General features: G+C 42.1%; 1 protein-coding gene across 2 annotated transcripts in view; it reads right to left on the minus strand.

The window, feature by feature from the left end:
- Zzef1 (zinc finger ZZ-type and EF-hand domain containing 1) overlaps positions 1-17,979 on the minus strand; it is a 122,973-nt gene that overhangs the window by 76,254 nt on the left and 28,740 nt on the right. For both annotated transcript variants that reach the window (XM_060387367.1, XM_060387366.1), the window contains exons 7-13: positions 16,193-16,309; positions 15,148-15,326; positions 12,839-12,937; positions 6,667-6,758; positions 5,827-5,975; positions 2,990-3,101; positions 710-922 (exon numbers count right to left, since the gene is read on the minus strand). In XM_060387367.1, coding sequence (XP_060243350.1) covers positions 710-922; positions 2,990-3,101; positions 5,827-5,975; positions 6,667-6,758; positions 12,839-12,937; positions 15,148-15,326; positions 16,193-16,309 — 961 coding nt within the window. The remainder of the gene's footprint in view (positions 1-709; positions 923-2,989; positions 3,102-5,826; positions 5,976-6,666; positions 6,759-12,838; positions 12,938-15,147; positions 15,327-16,192; positions 16,310-17,979) is intronic.

The raw sequence follows: 17,979 nt of genomic DNA on the forward strand, positions 1-17,979 counted from the left end.
TGTGTGTGTATATATCTCTGTGTGGTGTGTGTGTATACATAGCTAAATGTAATACTAACACACACATGGCCACACAGGCTCTCTCACTTCATAAACATAAGCCAACCTATTGCTCCTAAGCCTCTCTCTTTCCTGCGGTGATGAGTGCTTAGCTAACAGAGACTAAAACGCATTATACACAGTGCTCAACAGCCTCTTGTGCACAGAAGAGAAAGAAAGCTAAGGGTGGACACTGCTATACACAAGAGGGCTCCCGTGAAGTCAGCCAAGCACTCCACAGTGACAGCAATGAGACTGAGTAAATTGATACTATGATTGACAAGTAAAAGTCAAATATTTCAAAATCAAACCCTGATAGTTTAGTCCATTAAGTAAATCCGCCTCTTAGACGTGAGAAGTAATTCTAAGACCTCAAGAACAAATCTCACGATGCTGCTTTGTTTGCTGCCCTCGGGAAAGCACAAGCAGCGACAGTATCATGTGTCTGCAGGTCTACTCCAGGGACCTCCCAACAATGGCCACATGCCAAGTTGTATTCCACAGACTGGAACCACAGAGCACTCTCCCCACCTTTTCATGTCATCAGCTTGATGTGTTCCTAATACTGCCATCACTTTAGAGGTGCCAGGTTTTAAAGGTTGTCTACCCCCCTTAACACTGGGGTCATTTCTCCTAGAGGAATGTTATATAATAACGGAAAAAATCTTACCAGATCATGGGCAAGCTGCTGGATGAATTGCAGAGTCCTGAGGAGCAGGGTGCCCCCACAGATATTCTCTGTGTCCTTTCTGCAGTGGGCACAGAGGATGCTTTGCTCCGCTTCTGCCCTTGCAGGCCGGAGGTACCCGCTGATGCTCAAGCCTTGCACACCTAAGCGCTCTGCTGACTCCTGGCGGGTGCAGAGGAACTTCACCATCAAGTACTAGAAAGAATAAAAGAGACCTAAGAGAAAGACTCGGAAACCCTAAGTACAATAAAAGAGGATTGAAAGGCCTTTTTAGGAAAGTCCATCGATTTTAGTAAGTATTTTATAAAGTATTACCATGCCCAGTACTGGGGACATAAAATAAGTTCAGTATATTAAGCCAATAGAAAAAAGACAATACAAACACCCTGAGTTTGAAGAAAAAACTTTTTTTGGTTTTTCAAAAAAACAAACAAACAAAAACCAGGGGTTCTCTATATAGCAGCTCTGGCTGTCCTAGACTTGCTTTGTGACCAGGCTGACCACGAACTCAGAGCTCCACCTGCCTCTGCTTCCCTGAATGCTGGGATTAAAGGCGTGCAATATAAACACTGAATAAATCATGTTTTGTAAAGATAATATTAAGAACAATGGCCTTCTGAAAGGTAAAAATCAGGTAGGAGGGAGAAAGTATGTTTGCTGTTTGGCACAGTCATTTTGAGACAAAAACCAGGTATCTGATGGAAACAGTCGATGCCCTAAGGAATCACTTCAAGTTCTCCAAACAGCACGGGCAACTCTGGAAGCAGGATACAAACAAAGCAAACAAAGCAAAGGCATTCCCAAAGTCCAGCTCTGGTGCAAACTATTTCTTAAAGGGAAAGTTCCTTCCATAAAGGCATTGCTGACTTATTTCCAGTTTCACATTTTATTTATTTATTTTATGTGTGCAGGCATAGGCATCTCACCATGTGCTTGCAGATGTCCATAGACAAACGGAAGGAGTTGGCTCTCTCCGTCCACTATGTTTGTTCCAGGGATCAAATTCAGGTCTCAGGCTTGACAGCAGGTGTCTTTACCCTCGAGCCATCTTATTGGTAATAAAGGCATTCTGAATCTATCACTCAACTGCACAGATATGCACTGAGCACATACTATGTGTGAACTCTAAAGAAAGTTCTGAATTCTTAAGTGAAGAAAAATAAATTAGCCAAAAAAAAAGAAAAGCATCTTCAACAAATGGTGCTGGTCTAACTAGATGTCTGCATGTAGAAAAATGCAAATAGTACTTATCACCCTGCACAAAACTGAAGTCCAAGTGGATCAAAGACCTTGACATAAAACCAGAGACCCTAAACCTATTAGAAGACAAAGTGGGTCCTGTGGAAGTGTTGGGAGAAAGATGGAAGGACCTGGAAAGGACAGGAACCTCACAAGAAGACCAACAGAGACAACTAATCCAGTCCCATGGGGGCTTTCAGAGACTAAGACATCAACTAAGGAGCATGCACAATCTGGACCTAGGCCTCTTGCACACATGCGGCTGATGGGAGGCTTGGTCTTCATATGGGGTGCCTGGTAAGTGGAGGGGGAGACTGTTTCTAACATGGACTCTATTGCCTGCTTTTGGATCACTTCCCCTTGGCAGGGCTGCCTCGCTTGGCCTCAGGGGATGAAGATGTGCTCAGTCCTGATGTGACTTGATGTGTTGGGGAAGGTTGATATATAGGGAGAGGGGAGCGCTCCTTTTCTGGGGGGAAAGGGAAAGGAAAAAAGGGTAAGAAAAGGGGGAAGCGGGGAGAGGGGTACTGGGAGGAGAGGAGGGAGGGGCACCCTTGGGATGTAAAGTAAATGAAAAAAGAAAGAAACCAAGATACAAGAAAGAGAAAGGAAGGAAGGAAGGAAAAACAGAAAGGAAAGACAAAGAAAGAAAGAAAGAAAGAAAGAAAGAAAGAAAGAAAGAAAGAAAGAAAGAAAGAAAGAAAGAGAGATTACATACTTTCAGAACCCAGGTGAACAGACACATTCCTCTGACATTTATGCCTGTGGACTACTCACTCGCTCTAATAGGCCTTTCTGACTCACCTCAGCTAAAGGTTACGGTCCAGTCCATATCCAGTACTTGGCATGAAGTCTTCTCTGGTAACCCCAGGCTGGGTTAAGTCTCCCTTTGTTATAGCCATGTTGCACCTGTCTCTCCCACTCCCTCTAAGGTCCCAGGGTTGGCTCAGGGATGGTACAGTGAGCACTGTTCACAGAAGGAAGAGCAGGTAAAGGAGTGAATGCAAACTGGCTACTGCTTACTTTGGCAACTCGGCACTGCTGCAACTTGACATCTGCTTCATCCCATTCTTCTTCCAGCTCAAACCAGCCAATAGGATCATCCTCTCCAAGGTCATCAGATGAGCAACCAATCCTGTGAATACAAGTGTAACATAAACATTTTCCTGCCTCTGTGTTTCTCCAGAGCCTGACAGGTAAGGCCTCATCCAATGGCATTTAAGTCAGGCATTTCCAGTAATGAGTATTTCTCGAAAGCACTGAGGAAGGGGCAGGAGTGGCTTCCCTTCACTAGGTCTGACTACCTTGTATGACTAGCCTGAGGTCTGAGCCATGTACAAACAGCTTCTGATCCTGGAGCTCTCAAACAGAAAAACCTCAGCTTTCACAGGTTAGCAAGTCCTCCAAAGAAAGCAGTCCATCCTTAAACTATAAAATAATTGCATGTTGTTCTTTAAAAGCTGAGTAAAGGCTGCTCCATATTCAGAATTAAGTAACTAAGGAAGAGGACAACGAGGCAGAGGAGGCCTTTCAAGTACCATTATTGTTTGTTTGTTCGTTTGGGACATCTCAATATGGAGCCTTGGCTATCCTGGAACTCACTATGTAAACCAGGTTGGCTGTGAACTAACAGACATTTGCCTGCCTCTGCCTCCCAAATGCTGAGATTAAAGGCCACCACACCTGCTGTCAAGTTACATTTTTAAACCTCATACTACTTGGCCTATGACTCAACTATCACGCTAACAGCACAGGAGTGTTCTGTTCAAGCATGTCAAGGAACCACAGACAGCTATAGGGAAAAGTAAAGAAAATCCACAACAGGTTCTGGAACAAAGGAAAAGCTTTGTTCCTTTCCTCACATAGGTCTTTCTTAGTAGAAACCTTCTATGACACAGCTAACCACAACAGAAAAGGTGGAATTTGCTAAGCCCTAAATGTCAATGAGTCTCATCCATAATACATGTTTGAAGAATTTAAAATGTATTCTTTGAGGGCTAGGGATATAGTTCAGTGGCATAACATTTGCCTAGCATATGTGAGAACCTGGTTCCTTCCTCAGCTATGTAGCCCAGGCTGGCTTTGAGGCCTCAATCTTCCTAACCTCCTATCACCACGCCTGGCAGAAAGCCTACTCCAGAAAATCTGTAATCTAGAAAGATAGAAGGGCCAGGGACTGTAGAAGCAAGCTCTCTCACTAACCCTACTGTGCAACAGGCAGGTGAAGCGCTGTCCTGGGAACACAGTCCAGAAGGACACAACAGCAAAACGGGCAAGAAATGTTTATTTCCAACTGAGGGACTGGTTATATATGTAGGCCAACAAAGTTAGCCTACACTGAAGAATAACTCAAGCTAGAACCAGATCAAATCATTAAGGGATTAATAAATAAGCTGTATTTAGGTTAAAAAAATATCCATCCTGTATAAAATGTGAAAGGCCTTGTTTGAGAAAAAGTTTAGAGGACAAAGTGAATAAATTGTAATAAATAAATATGTAAATAAAATTAAATTTAAAAAATAATCATTCTTTTGAAAAAAAGTTTAGAGGAAAATACCTATTTTAATATCCTAAGAGTAATAACATCGCTGCTTAAAATTAGGTAGTGTCTGTAGACATTATTAAAAAGGAGATCACACTGGATATGGTGGTAGACACCTGTAAGCCCGGCACACAGGAAGCTGAGGCAGGAACACTGCTACAAGTTCGAGGCAAGCCTGCCTATAACAGTGAGCCAGGCTACCTAAGCTAGTAAGACCTTTTCCTTAAAAAAAAAAAAAAAAAAAAAAAACCACCAACAAAAAAGACAACAAAGGGAGAGGAGGAAAAGAAAGGAGGAGGAAGAAAGTCTTAAGTCCTTCCCATAACTACTGAACCAGACTTGTATTTTCACAGGATCCCTGGTGATTTGTATCCACATGTATGCCTATGTAGCATGCACTGGGCCGTATTTTGAGACTGCTGCAAACCTTGGGAAATACAATAGCACAACAGCAAGCCCAAGGCGCTGATCCACAAGTTCTAACTTTCTAGCAGCAATAAGGAGGGCAACACTATCTGAGGAGTCACCAATGACCACTGTGGCTAAGTCTACCTTAAGCCTTCATCTTTTTTTTTTTTAATTTTTAAAAATGTATTACAATTTATTCACTTTGTATCCCAGCTGTAGCCCCACCTTCGTCCCCTCCCAATCCAGCCCTGTCTCCCTCCCTCATCTCCTCCCATGCCCCTTCCCCAGTCCAATTCCAAGGGAGCCAATGCATTCTTCTGACCTTCATGAGCACCAGGCACACACATGGTGCATGTACATACACACCACAAAACAGTCATACACATTTAATAAATAAATAAAAAGAAATTAAAACAACCTAAAAAAAAAATTAAAAAAGCTTGAGTGGCATAAGAGTTCAGGGCAGGATAAATCTCCTGCCATGTGAGACTCAGGCTGCTGCCAACTAAGGCACGTATCACTCCCCAGCCATTCTGAAGACCTGTGACCTTGTCATAGAAAGGGCCAAGTAAAAGTTATACACAAACTAACACCCGTCTTTACACATGCTTTTAGAAAGTAACAGACCTCTGGCCTCTGTGGTGGATTACCAGCACCTTTTCTATAAGCATGATTTGACAATAAGGCTTTTGGTTTTGGGGGGTTTTTGTTTTTGTTTGTTTTTATAACAGGGTCTTACTATGTAATGATGGCTAGCCTAGAACTATGTAGACCAGGCTAGCCTCAAACTCACAAAGATCCCCACTTGCTTCTGCCTCCCGAGTCCTGGGGTTAAAGGTGTGCAGTACCTTACCTGGCAAGAGAACAGATAAATTCCTGTTGATCACACAGATTTTTCCCTGCTCTGTACCTGCTTTTAACGAACTGCCTCAGTTCTTGGAGCTTCCATTTGTCATATTTTTCAAACCGTTTGAAGTGTTCTTCTGCATGAAACTTATCAGAAGGTGAGTTATAGGCAAATACCAACCCACACTGAGCACCGATGCCACCACGGCGAACCTGGAAACAGAGGCAAAAGTTCTGTGGCTATTTTGTCTCCAGTTGATACAGCTAAGTTCCAACAACTTATGGCACGGTGAAACCAATGAACAATATTCAAACTTACTATATCCTAGAAGGTAAGAGAGCTATTTCCTACAAAATGTTAACATGGCTCTTGCCATTGTTACAGGCACACTGTTCAGAGATTTAAAACTAGATCTAAATTTGTACACCTGCCCTTTGCCAGAGTACTGAGGCAGTGGAAGATAATTACTTCATACCCAAAGAAAGGCAGAGACCTGGGGAAATGCAACCCAAATGACTTTTTTCTTTTTTCAAACAAGGTCTCTCTGTGTAGCTCTGGCTGACCTAGAACTCTCCATGTAGAACAGGGCTTTGAACTCACAGAGACCCACCTGCCTCTGCCTCATGAATGCTGGGATTACAGGTATGTGCCACTATGCCCAGCTCAATTCACTTAAAAAATATTATTATTATTATTATATGTATGGGGCATTTTGCTTGCATATGTCTGTACAGCACATGCATGCCTGGTACCACATGGTTGAGTCATCATGAATGTGCTGGGAATGGAACTCAGGTCCTCTGAAGAGCACCTAGTGCTTTAAACTGCCAAGGCATCTTCCCAATACCTATTTCACTTTGGAAGAGCAGGACCACTATCTAAAGAATGCAGAAGAAAAATTACCATAATCCTGATCTGCGTAACTTGGAAGGCAGATTCAGTTCCTGCAGAAAAAATAGTGCTTGCTCTGGTTTTGCCAGTCTCTGTAAGAAAACCTAAGAAAAAGAAAGTTAGGGTGTTTGAGTCATTTTTACAGTCCCAAGATCTAGTATCAACAGAATCAAGAGTAACTAGCCTATCTGGTACCTTTGTGACAACTAGAAAAATACGTCTTTAGAAGGAATCCCAGCACCCACCCACCGACCCACCCACCCACCCACACACCCACACCCACCCACACACACACACACACACACACACACACACACACGATACAATCTCCTTAGACTGATTTTAAATCAAAGAGACAGAAAACTGCAGTAACAATCATCCTCCTGGATCATCCTGAACGCCATGACTAATATTTGAGTGAGCTGATAAAAGACAAGTAGGAATAAAAAGTAACTAATAATAATAAATTTTAATTTAATTTAAAAAGACAAGTAGGTTTAGCAGCCCAGATTAGTCAGATCAGTCAGCTTCTAGAATACACGTCAAGAAAGATAGCAAAGATACTGAAATGGGAGGGAGATTACTGGGTGTCCCAGCTAACACATTCTAAATTATCTCCATCTTCTGTCTCTAAGCTATTTAAAATTTTGTAAGTTATGCAAGTGACTTTTGCCCAAAGAATTATATAAAAAGAAGAATTGTATAGAAAAGTTGTTGATCACTAACTATAAGTAAATTCCAACATTCCTATTGACTTTTGTGTGTTTTATGAATTTTCCTTTAAACTGTTGATACTGGTTCCTTCCTTTTTTTTTTTTTTCTTTTTCTTTTTTTCTTTTGTTGAGACAGGGTCTCTGTCTGTAGCCCAAGGTAGCCTCAAAATTCAGAGATCCACCTGCCTATACCTTCCAAGTGCTGGGATTAAAGGTATATGCTACCATGCCCAGCCCTTCCTTTCATTATTAAAAAGTATGATGTATTCATTTACAGTTGTATGAGAATCATATACCTTTTTTGGTTGCAAAGTATATCTCAGTTCACACACACACACATACACACAAAAATCTGCTGCTAGACCCAAGATGCAGCAGTGTAAAGCAAGGACATGCTCATACTAGCGCGACATGAACTTTTCTCTTCCTGGCACCCTGACCTGCTTTCAACTAGTCTCCTGGGAAGTCAAAACACTGAAATGATATCATGTTCTTATTCCATACCTGAGTTTAGTAACACAGACATTCATAGATTCTGGGTTTCCACAAGAAAATGTGCAAAATATGCTACCAACACCAAGAAAATGAACCCAAAGGAATTGTCACTAACTCACACACAGATGCTGCCATATGACCTGATTTTACCACGGTTAAGAAGTAGAACAATGGCAAAAACCATAAAACTACAACTAATGCCATCAAAGAGCAATTCTGCTTATAATTTTAAGGAAGCATAGTGTCAGAAATGCACACAATTCTATGAGCAAGCCACCCAGATAATCCTAACTGTTCCCAGAGTCCTGGATGAACTTACTTATAGGAATTTACTGTAAAAAAAAATTGCTTTATTTTTCTGGTTTTTCAGGACAGGTCTCTGTGGCCCTGGCTGTCCTGGAACTCGCTCTGTGGGCCAGGCTGGCCGAGAACTCAGAGGCCCTCCTCCCGAGTGCTGGGATTGAAGGCAGCACAGCCACAGCCCCCCTTTAAAGACAGGGTTGCACTATGCAGCCCAGTTGGTGTGGCCGGAATTCACTATGTAAATCAGACTGGCCACGAGCTCCCAGATATTTGTCAGTCTCTGGTTCTCCACTAGTGGGTGAGATTAAAGGTGTGCCACCACATCAGGCCAAAATAAATACTTTTAAAGAATTAAATGACTTGTTTATTTAATTTTATGTGTTCGTATGGGCACCTGAATGTATGCATGAATGCCACATGTACACAGGTATTCTCAGAGACCAGAAGATAGTATTAAAATCCCTGGATCTAGAATTACAGGTGATCTAAGACTACCTGATATGAGTATGGGAACTAAACCCAGCTCCTCTACAAGAGCAGAAAGCACTCTTAGCTACAGAACCAACCAACCACCACCACCACCAAACAAACAAACCAAAAAAAAAAAAAAAACAACAAATAAAAAAACAAACAGAAAATCTACCTGTCATAGTCCAAATCTAAAAGTTCACCCACTCAAGGTAAAGAAAGAAGGAATCGGAGGTGCCTGGCAAAGAATTCAGAGAGAAAAAGGAAGTATCCCAATCAGGAGAGGGACATGCTGGCAACTGTATCTTACAAATGAGGGAAGGCTGTGTAGATTTTTCATACTAAAGAATATTAAAACCCACACTAGAAAACAGGTGGGAGATATTATGAAGCAGGTGGGGATATTATAAATCAGGTAGGGGATATTATAAAACAGGTGGGGTACTGTAAAGCAGGTGGGGATATTATAAAGCAGGTGGGGTACTGTAAAGCAGGTGTGGGTACTGTAAAGCAGGTGGGGATATTATAAAGCAGGTGTGGATATTGTAAAGCAGGTGGGTACTGTAAAGCAGGTGGGGATACTATAAAGCAGGTGGGGATATTATAAAGCAGGTGAGGTACTGTAAAGCAGGTGGGGATATTATAAAGCAGGTGGGGTACTGTAAAGCAGGTGGGGATATTATAAAGCAGGTGGGGATATTATAAAGCAGGTGGGGATACTATAAAGCAGGTGGGGATATTATAAAGCAGGTGAGGTACTGTAAAGCAGGTGGGGATATTATAAAGCAGGTGGGGTACTATGAAGCAGGTGGGGTACTATAAAGCAGGTGGGGATATTATGAAGCAGGTGGGGATATTATAAAGCAGGTGGGTACTGAAAAGCAGGTGGGGATACTATAAAGCAGGTGGGGATATTATAAAGCAGGTGGGGTACTGAAAAGCAGGTGGGGATATTATAAAGCAGGTGGGGATATTATAAAGCAGGTGGGGATATTATAAAGCAGGTGGGGATATTATAAAGCAGGTGGGGATATTATAAAGCAGGTGAGGATACTGTAAAGCAGGTGGGGTACTGTAAAGCAGGTGGGGATATTATAAAGCAGGTGGGGTACTGTAAAGCAGGTGGGGTACTATAAAGCAGGTGGGGTACTGTAAAGCAGGTGGGGATATTATAAAGCAGGTGGGGTACTGTAAAGCAGGTGGGGATATTATAAAGCAGGTGGGGTACTGAAAAGCAGGTGGGGATATTATAAAGCAGGTGGGGATATTGTAAAGCAGGTGGGTACTGAAAAGCAGGTGGGGATATTATAAAGCAGGTGGGGATATTGTAAAGCAGGTGGGGATATTATAAAGCAGGTGGGGATATTATAAAGCAGGTGTGGATACTGTAAAGCAGGTGGGGATATTATAAAGCAGGTGGGGATATTATAAAGCAGGTGGGGATATTATAAAGCAGGTGTGGATACTGTAAAGCAGGTGGGGATATTATAAAGCAGGTGGGGTACTGTAAAGCAGGTGGGGATATTGTAAAGCAGGTGGGGATATTATAAAGCAGGTGGGGATATTGTAAAGCAGGTGGGGATATTGTAAAGCAGGTGGGTACTGTAAAGCAGGTGGGGATATTGTAAAGCAGGTGGGGATATTGTAAAGCAGGTGGGTACTGTAAAGCAGGTGTGGGTACTGTAAAGCAGGTGTGGATATTATAAAGCAGGTGGGAATATTGTAAAGCAGGTGGGTACTGTAAAGCAGGTGTGGGTACTGTAAAGCAGGTGGGGATATTATAAAGCAGGTGGGGATATTGTAAAGCAGGTGGGGATATTATAAAGCAGGTGGGGATATTATAAAGCAGGTGGGGATATTGTAAAGCAGGTGGGGATATTATGAAGCAGGTGGGGATATTATAAAGCAGGTGGGTACTGTAAAGCAGGTGTGGATATTATAAAGCAGGTGGGGATATTGTAAAGCAGGTGGGGATATTATAAAGCAGGTGGGGATATTATAAAGCAGGTGGGTACTGTAAAGCAGGTGGGGATATTATAAAGCAGGTGGGAATATTATAAAGCAGGTGGGAATATTATAAAGCAGGTGGGGATATTATAAAGCAGGTGGGTACTGTAAAGCAGGTGGGGATATTATAAAGCAGGTGGGGATATTATAAAGCAGGTGGGGATATTGTAAAGCAGGTGGGGATATTATAAAGCAGGTGGGGATATTGTAAAGCAGGTGGGGATATTATAAAGCAGGTGGGGATATTGTAAAGCGGGTGTGGGTACTGTAAAGCAGGTGGGGATATTATAAAGCAGGTGGGGATATTGTAAAGCAGGTGGGGATATTATAAAGCAGGTGGGGATATTGTAAAGCAGGTGTGGGTACTGTAAAGCAGGTGGGGTACTGTAAAAATAGGTGGGGGATACAGAGAATACAGATGTAGTCCCAGAAAGCAGCCAGAGAATAACACTTGTAGTCCCAGAAAGATCTTGGGTGGCTGGGACAGATAGATTATGAGTTTTGAGGTCATCCTGGGCAACAAAGAAGATCCTCTCTCAAAATAAAACTAAGCCAAAAAAAAGTGCACATTCTAATGCCAGAAAATTTTACTTCTACATGCAATAGAGACAAAAATTCCAATTCTTTAGAGTAGAAGAAAATGCAGAGGATCTTTGGCAAAGCCATTTTGACTTTGCTGGGTGAAGGGACAATAAACAGGCAAAGAGCTGCCACCGCTATCCTATTTTACCCGACCTTTGGGTGGCAGGGAGCCTGCTGTGGCTTCCAGTGTGGAGAATATGGATGCAGTGAAGGAACACTCTCTGTGCAGACTGAGTGGCTCAGGAGTAACAGGACCCATAGTGTGCAAAGTATATTGCTTAAGAGGTCACCAAAGAACAGGAGGTCCAACTGGAAGCCTCACTATTGCTGAGAATGAAGACAGGAAACAGGAGAGATAATGCTGAAGAAAGCAGAGCCTCTGGATTCTAAGGTAAGCCTCATAAAACCAAATCCAGAAAGGAAGGCCAGTCTAGTCAGTGTTTACAGCAGCTAGAATCTTAACTGAATCTATAATATTAAGTTAACTGAATCTGTACTATTCAAAGCAGTATAGTGAACAGAAAAGAGACACAGGCAAGACACAGACCAAGAGACTACCAGGACAGACAAGGAAAGGCTCAAGAACATGCCTGCATGGGGAAAAGAGCCTACAGCTGAATGAAGCCCACACAAACATACTTCTGTGCATGAAGAAGTTTCCTCCAACACATCAAATGCCAGAGCAGCTGTAATGTTCTTAAAGGTGCTCTCAGATGTATGGTGCTAAGAACCCATTGCCTTTCTCAATACTTTAAACCAACTCAACAGAAAGTCAATCTAAGCCTTAAAACAATAAATGCAGTCACTTTTTCTATTCCAAGATGAGTCCTTGGGGTTTGTTTGTTGGTTGGTTGGTTTAGCTTGGTTTGGGGGTGCTGTTTGTCTGGTTGGTTTTTTGTTTGTTTCGTTTTTTGTTTGTTTGTTTGTTTGTTTGTTTGAGACAGGGTCCCTCTATGTAGCTCTGCGTGATGTAGATCAAGTTGGCCTTGAACTTACAAAGATCCACCTGACTCTGCTGGGATTAAAGGAGTGCACCACTGCCTGTCGAGTCCTTTCTTTTTAAAACTTAAATTCTAACAGCCTCAGGCTATCCAATACCTAATGCTGTTACAGGCCATTACCATAGAGACAGCACCTGAACTAGACAAAGTGTATGGAAGCCACCGCTGCGAATCTGAGGTGAAGGATAATATCTTTAGTGACTAATGCCTGTAATCCCAGCATTTAAGAGCTGAGTTAAAGGCTAGCCTAGGTTACATAGTGAGACCCTGTCTCACATCAACAAACCTCGCTAACATATAAGGGCAGAAGAGATGGCTCTCTAATTAACAGCAACTTGCTGTTCTTAAAGAGGACTTAGGTTCAGTTCCCAGCAAGTACATGTGGGCTCACAACCACTGATAGGGCATCAGGAGCTATGATACACTCAACTAGACTCCTAGGACACTAGGCACCCATATATTGTACATACATACACACAGGCAAAACATAAATACACATTAAAAATTATACATACACACATAACCAAAACACTAACATCTAAAAATTTCCAAGGCTAGAGTGAGTTCACACAGCTGCCTCCTGTGCATGGTATCAACAGACCACCTAGCACTCACCATCCCTTGTCCATGGCTCTACCAGGAGGTTTTCAGGTCCTGACTTATCCTCTTTTCCTTTAACATCACAAGCCTGAAGAGTCAACTGGAGAGGTTTACCTGCCCAAAGAAAAGACAGGAAAAGTTTTAAGGAGGTCCACACATACAGAGACACAGTAACACACACACACACACATACATACATCAACACACATACAAGTAAATATTTTTTTAATGAAATTGTCAGAAATACAGGGCCTATGCCCACACAGACTGATAAAAGCTGATCTGTATAAATGGCAAAATTGGGGCCACAAGATGCTGCCAAGTCTGATAACCTAAGTTTGCTCTTCAAGATCTACACAGTGCAAGAAGGAAAGAATTGATTCCTCTGACTTGTTTCTGACTTTCACATGGCACATGTACACGTGTGCGTGTGCACACATACACACACACATACAGAGAGACACAGACAGACACACACACAAACACACAGACACAGACATACACATACCAATAAACGCAAACACACACAGATACACATACACGGACAGACACCATACTGCCAACACACACACAGACACACCAACACACACAGAAACACATACACACCAATATACACACAGAGACACAGCAACACACATACACATACACATACACATACACCAACACACAAACAAGTAAATACAATTTTTTTAAGAACTGGGGGAGGTACTAGGACAGGGCTCAGCAGTCAAGAATGCACACTGCTCTTCCAGAGGACCTGAGCCCCATTCCTAGTGCCCACATCAGGCAGCTCACAGCTGTCCCTAACTACAGCTCTAAGGAATCCGAAATTCTCTTACCAACCCTGAGGGTGCCTGAGCTCATGTGTGCATACCCAAACACAGACATATAATTAAAGAGTAAATCCTAAACTATTTTAAATAAATAAACAAAAGGTCAAATAGCACGTTAACAGTAAACAAAAGCTGATACTTTCTCTGCTTCCCTGAATGAGAAAATGCACAGCATGTATCTCTGAGTTTAATGTCTCTAGAAAAATCACTTTTCAGAAACAAAAGCACATCACAATAGGTAGATTAATGCTACGTTCAATATAGAAAAGGATTCCTAAGATACTTTTTGAAACCCAAAATCAGATTTATTGGCTCTGTATTTAAATGCATAATGTTTTAGCTCTTCTTTCTTGAAATTCTCACCAGGAGAGTGGTGAGGTGGATCACCGGATGCAAACCTAAAGAGTTGAAGCCAATCCCTGGAGAACATGGAGGAAGGAGAGAACTGACTCCCCAGAGTTGTCCTCAGACCTCCATAAAGGCACTGGAGCATATATATATACACCCCATATTATTATTGTATTATTATATATAATAATAACAATAATTTTAAAATATAATATAAATAAATAAATCCAGGCAAATTTTAAAAGTATGAAGAATAAAAGAAACAAAGTTTGCCACAATGAACGTAAAAATTATTGCTCCTAATAATATAACAAGCTGGAAAAGGCAGCACGTGCCTTTACTCCCCGGACGCAGGAGGCAGAGGCAGGTGGATCTCTGTGAGTGTGAGGCTAGCCTGTCCTCACATCAGGTTCCAGGCCAGCCAGACCTACAAAATGAGAGCTTGTCTCTAAATAAAAAAGTAAACAAATAAACAGCAAATACCACTAAACTCTAATATAGCCCGGACTAATCACTGTTAGTCACAGGTAGTCCCTGCCGTATTCCTGTCTCTCCTCTGCTTCCTGATCCAATAACGCCACTATAAATGGGAAATATTTATGGAAAACACTTGAGCCTCTTCATGCCTCCTCAGCCTCCCACCCAGCCACGCCTGTCCTGGCCCACCATTTCTCCAGACACTTTGCTAGTATGAAACTGGGTTCATAAGAAAATTGTCTAACTTTAAAAGTTAAACATAAGGAGCTAGAGAGATGGCTCAGTGGTTAAAAGCACTGCTCCTCTCCAGAGGACCTGGGTTCAATCCCCAGCACCCACATGGCAGCTCACAAATGTCTGTAACTCCTGTTCCAGAGGGTCTGATACCTTCATACATGCAGGCAAAACACCAATGTACATTTAAAAAAATAAAAATAAATAATTTTTTTAAGTTAAACATAAAACAAATCACAAAGTTGTATTATGTTGTACAAACATCATGGTAGGAATATCCTCATAATGCCTGTAATACTGAAGAGGATAAGATCAATCAATGAACTCTGTGGAAGAAAATTTTGCCCCTAGAAACTGGTATGGGAAATATGTTGTTCCTTGAAGCCAGGTTGCAATCACTGTGAACGGCTTTACGGGCTCTAGGTCATTTACCATATTTCAGGAGCAGGTTCTGCCTGACAGATGCCATGGATGAGATGAGGGATGAAGCATCATAGTGTGTGTCCAAGTGCTCAGTGATGGTACACAGAGAGCTCATCACTTTGGCAATACTTCCTCTTGCTAGTGCAAAAGCCAGAAGAGTCAATTCTACCTCTGGAGTAGAACAGCAGCTACAAAGAACAAACAAAAAACTTTCACTTCCTAAAATATAAGAAAACCAGGCAGCTCAAACCTATGCAACAGTCCCTATAAGCAAAATTAACCTGACATATGTGCTCTAGACATTTATCAGAAATGCGCTTTCAAAGTCCTTAAGATAACCTAAGAAAAAGCAGATTCAATCCAAGAGCCAAAAAAATTAAATCCTCACCTTTGAAACTTTAATAATGCAAAGGAACCTTTTAAACCAAATATAAATGAACTGCTGCAGCCAGTCTCCCATCAGGAATCCTTGGGAATGAGCTACGTTGGACACAGCTGAGGGTGCATTTCTTGAGAAGCATGTAAAACAATTAGATCTACCCCCTTAATATTTCTCTGCCTTTCTAAACATACCATGACAGAAACTGAAAGCTCTCTGTGCATCTCAGGGAATGATTCATGTCGTGAGGGTTCACCGAGGAGAGCCAGGCATCCTCACACCAAGCTCTCCCTCCATTCCATAGTTACGAAGGACCCCTCCTTCCCAGTTCTAAGGGCAACTAGGCTTGTTAGCCCTGCGTGTAAGCACGCTCTAAGTGAAGGTGGAGGACGAGGAAGAATTAAGAGGCTTGCACCTTATATTTGGACAAATCTCTTCTAAATGAAACTGAGGCCAACTTTCTCTGTACCCCAATTCTTAAAGTCAGATGATCTTAAAGTCAGATGGTATACCAGGGGTAATTGAATTAGGGTGAATTATTTCACTTTCTCTTTGGTTACTAAAAACACATCATTTTTAGTGCAAAGAGTCTCCTAAGTTTTTTCTTAAGAGCTGAATGAGCATGTATTCCCTCTACCCCATACACATTGTTCACCTCAGCATCCTTGGTTTTACCTAGTTATCCTTACGAGGAAGCTGTCCACTTCTTCCAGAACGCTGGGAGACAGGAAGGCCGAGAAGTCTGTAGACCCTGGAGAGAGGGACAGTGGCGGCATGTGCTGCAGCGCCTTCCTAGAGAAGTAACGTGTGCAGTCAGAGCAAAGCCAGGCGAGCCATCACACCAAAGTGCAGCACCAAAACCTCTTGAGCCGGTAGATAGTATTCCTGTGAAGATTAGTCCTGGCGCAAAATCTGAACTGAATGTGTATACCTAGTAGTCATATGCTAAACAGTTTAGTAGGGTTTCACTTTTTCCCTTTTTTGGAAGAGTTCTATCTGCCTGTCCAAAAGCTTCCTTGGCTCCCTGGAACTCATGCTAAGTGCTAAGAACAAGATACAAACTCACAAACAGTGTCCACAAGATAGAGTTGTGTGGATTTAATAGAAATCTGTGGATGTAAACATGTTTTTGTTTTGGTCCCAGGTGTGGAATATGAGACTGCTTCAGGTGGTCCACAGCAGCAGACTATTTGCCTCATGCGGGCTCTGAGAAAAGCTCTTTGCCAGCTGCAGATAGTTTAAATCTGAAGACTCTGGAGAATAAATGCCAGAGCCCAGAGAGTGTGAAATCTGAGAAAAAAACAGGGCTGCTCCTATTTCCCCCCTGCTGTTCCTGGTTGCTGTTGTGAGACAAGAAGTTGGAGATCTCCTGAAACAAGGACTGGACTGGCTTTAAGGAACCCTAACCAGCAGGAAAAGAGAACTGAGCCCCCTCTCCCACTAACCCTTTCTCTCTCCTAGCTGGTGTTGGGGTATTGGAAGGGATTGGGGTAGAGTAAGGAAGGAAAAGATAAAAAAATGTAAATAAGAGTTTTTTAAAAGTATGCCTACAGAAAGTCCATTAATACCAAGACCTTAGGATCTATAGCATCTAAAGAGGTATCACAAATTTTGATTCCTAAGCAGATCAACACCATCAAGTTTCCTGTACCTGATATGGCCTTTTGGCCTTTTGGCCTTTTCACCTTATGTTTGTTTTAAATTTATGTAACAAGTGATTGTGAGTACACGAGTGTTCTCATGAAACACTTGAAGGTATGCCAGGAACAAACAAAAACATAAGCCAAGCATGGTGACTTGCACCAGAATTTCAGAGACTGAGGATCACAAGTTTGAGGCCACCCTAGATTACACGGTGAGACCTTGTCTCAAACAAAGAGCCCACCCTCAAAATTCTAGAATTGATCATCCGTTCTTATCATTTTTATAGATTGCATTTTTATTTTGTGTGCATGCATATGCATGTGAGAGAGAGCGGTATATCTGTATGTGTGTGCATACATGAAAAGAACAGTGCCTGAGACCAAAACAGGGTGTTGGATGCCCTGGAGCTGGAGTTACAGATGGTTGGGAGCTTCCTGATGTGGGTTCTGGGAATTGCTCTAGGGTCTCCTGTAAGTGCAACAAGAACTCTTACCCACTGAGCTATCTCTCTAGCCCATTTTTATTTATTTTATTTATTTAGAGCAGAGGGTTTTTATTTGTTTGTTTGGTTTTTGGCAGTTGTGGGGGTTGAACCTAGCGGCTCTTAAATACTAGGCAAAGTATCAGCCCTTTACTTTTTCTTGAGACAGCATCTTGCTATGTAGGCCAGTAAACTCACTACATAGCCCAGGCTGATTTCCAACTCATGGAAATCCTCAAACCCATGCTCTTCAGTGCTGGGAGCATGGGTGTATTTCAACATGCCTGACAATTTCTGCATTTCAAAATCACAATACAGTAACCTAACATTAAGCCAG

Source organism: Meriones unguiculatus, chromosome 7 (genome assembly GCF_030254825.1).
Source record: "Meriones unguiculatus strain TT.TT164.6M chromosome 7, Bangor_MerUng_6.1, whole genome shotgun sequence".
NCBI classification, from domain to species: domain Eukaryota; kingdom Metazoa; phylum Chordata; class Mammalia; order Rodentia; family Muridae; genus Meriones; species Meriones unguiculatus.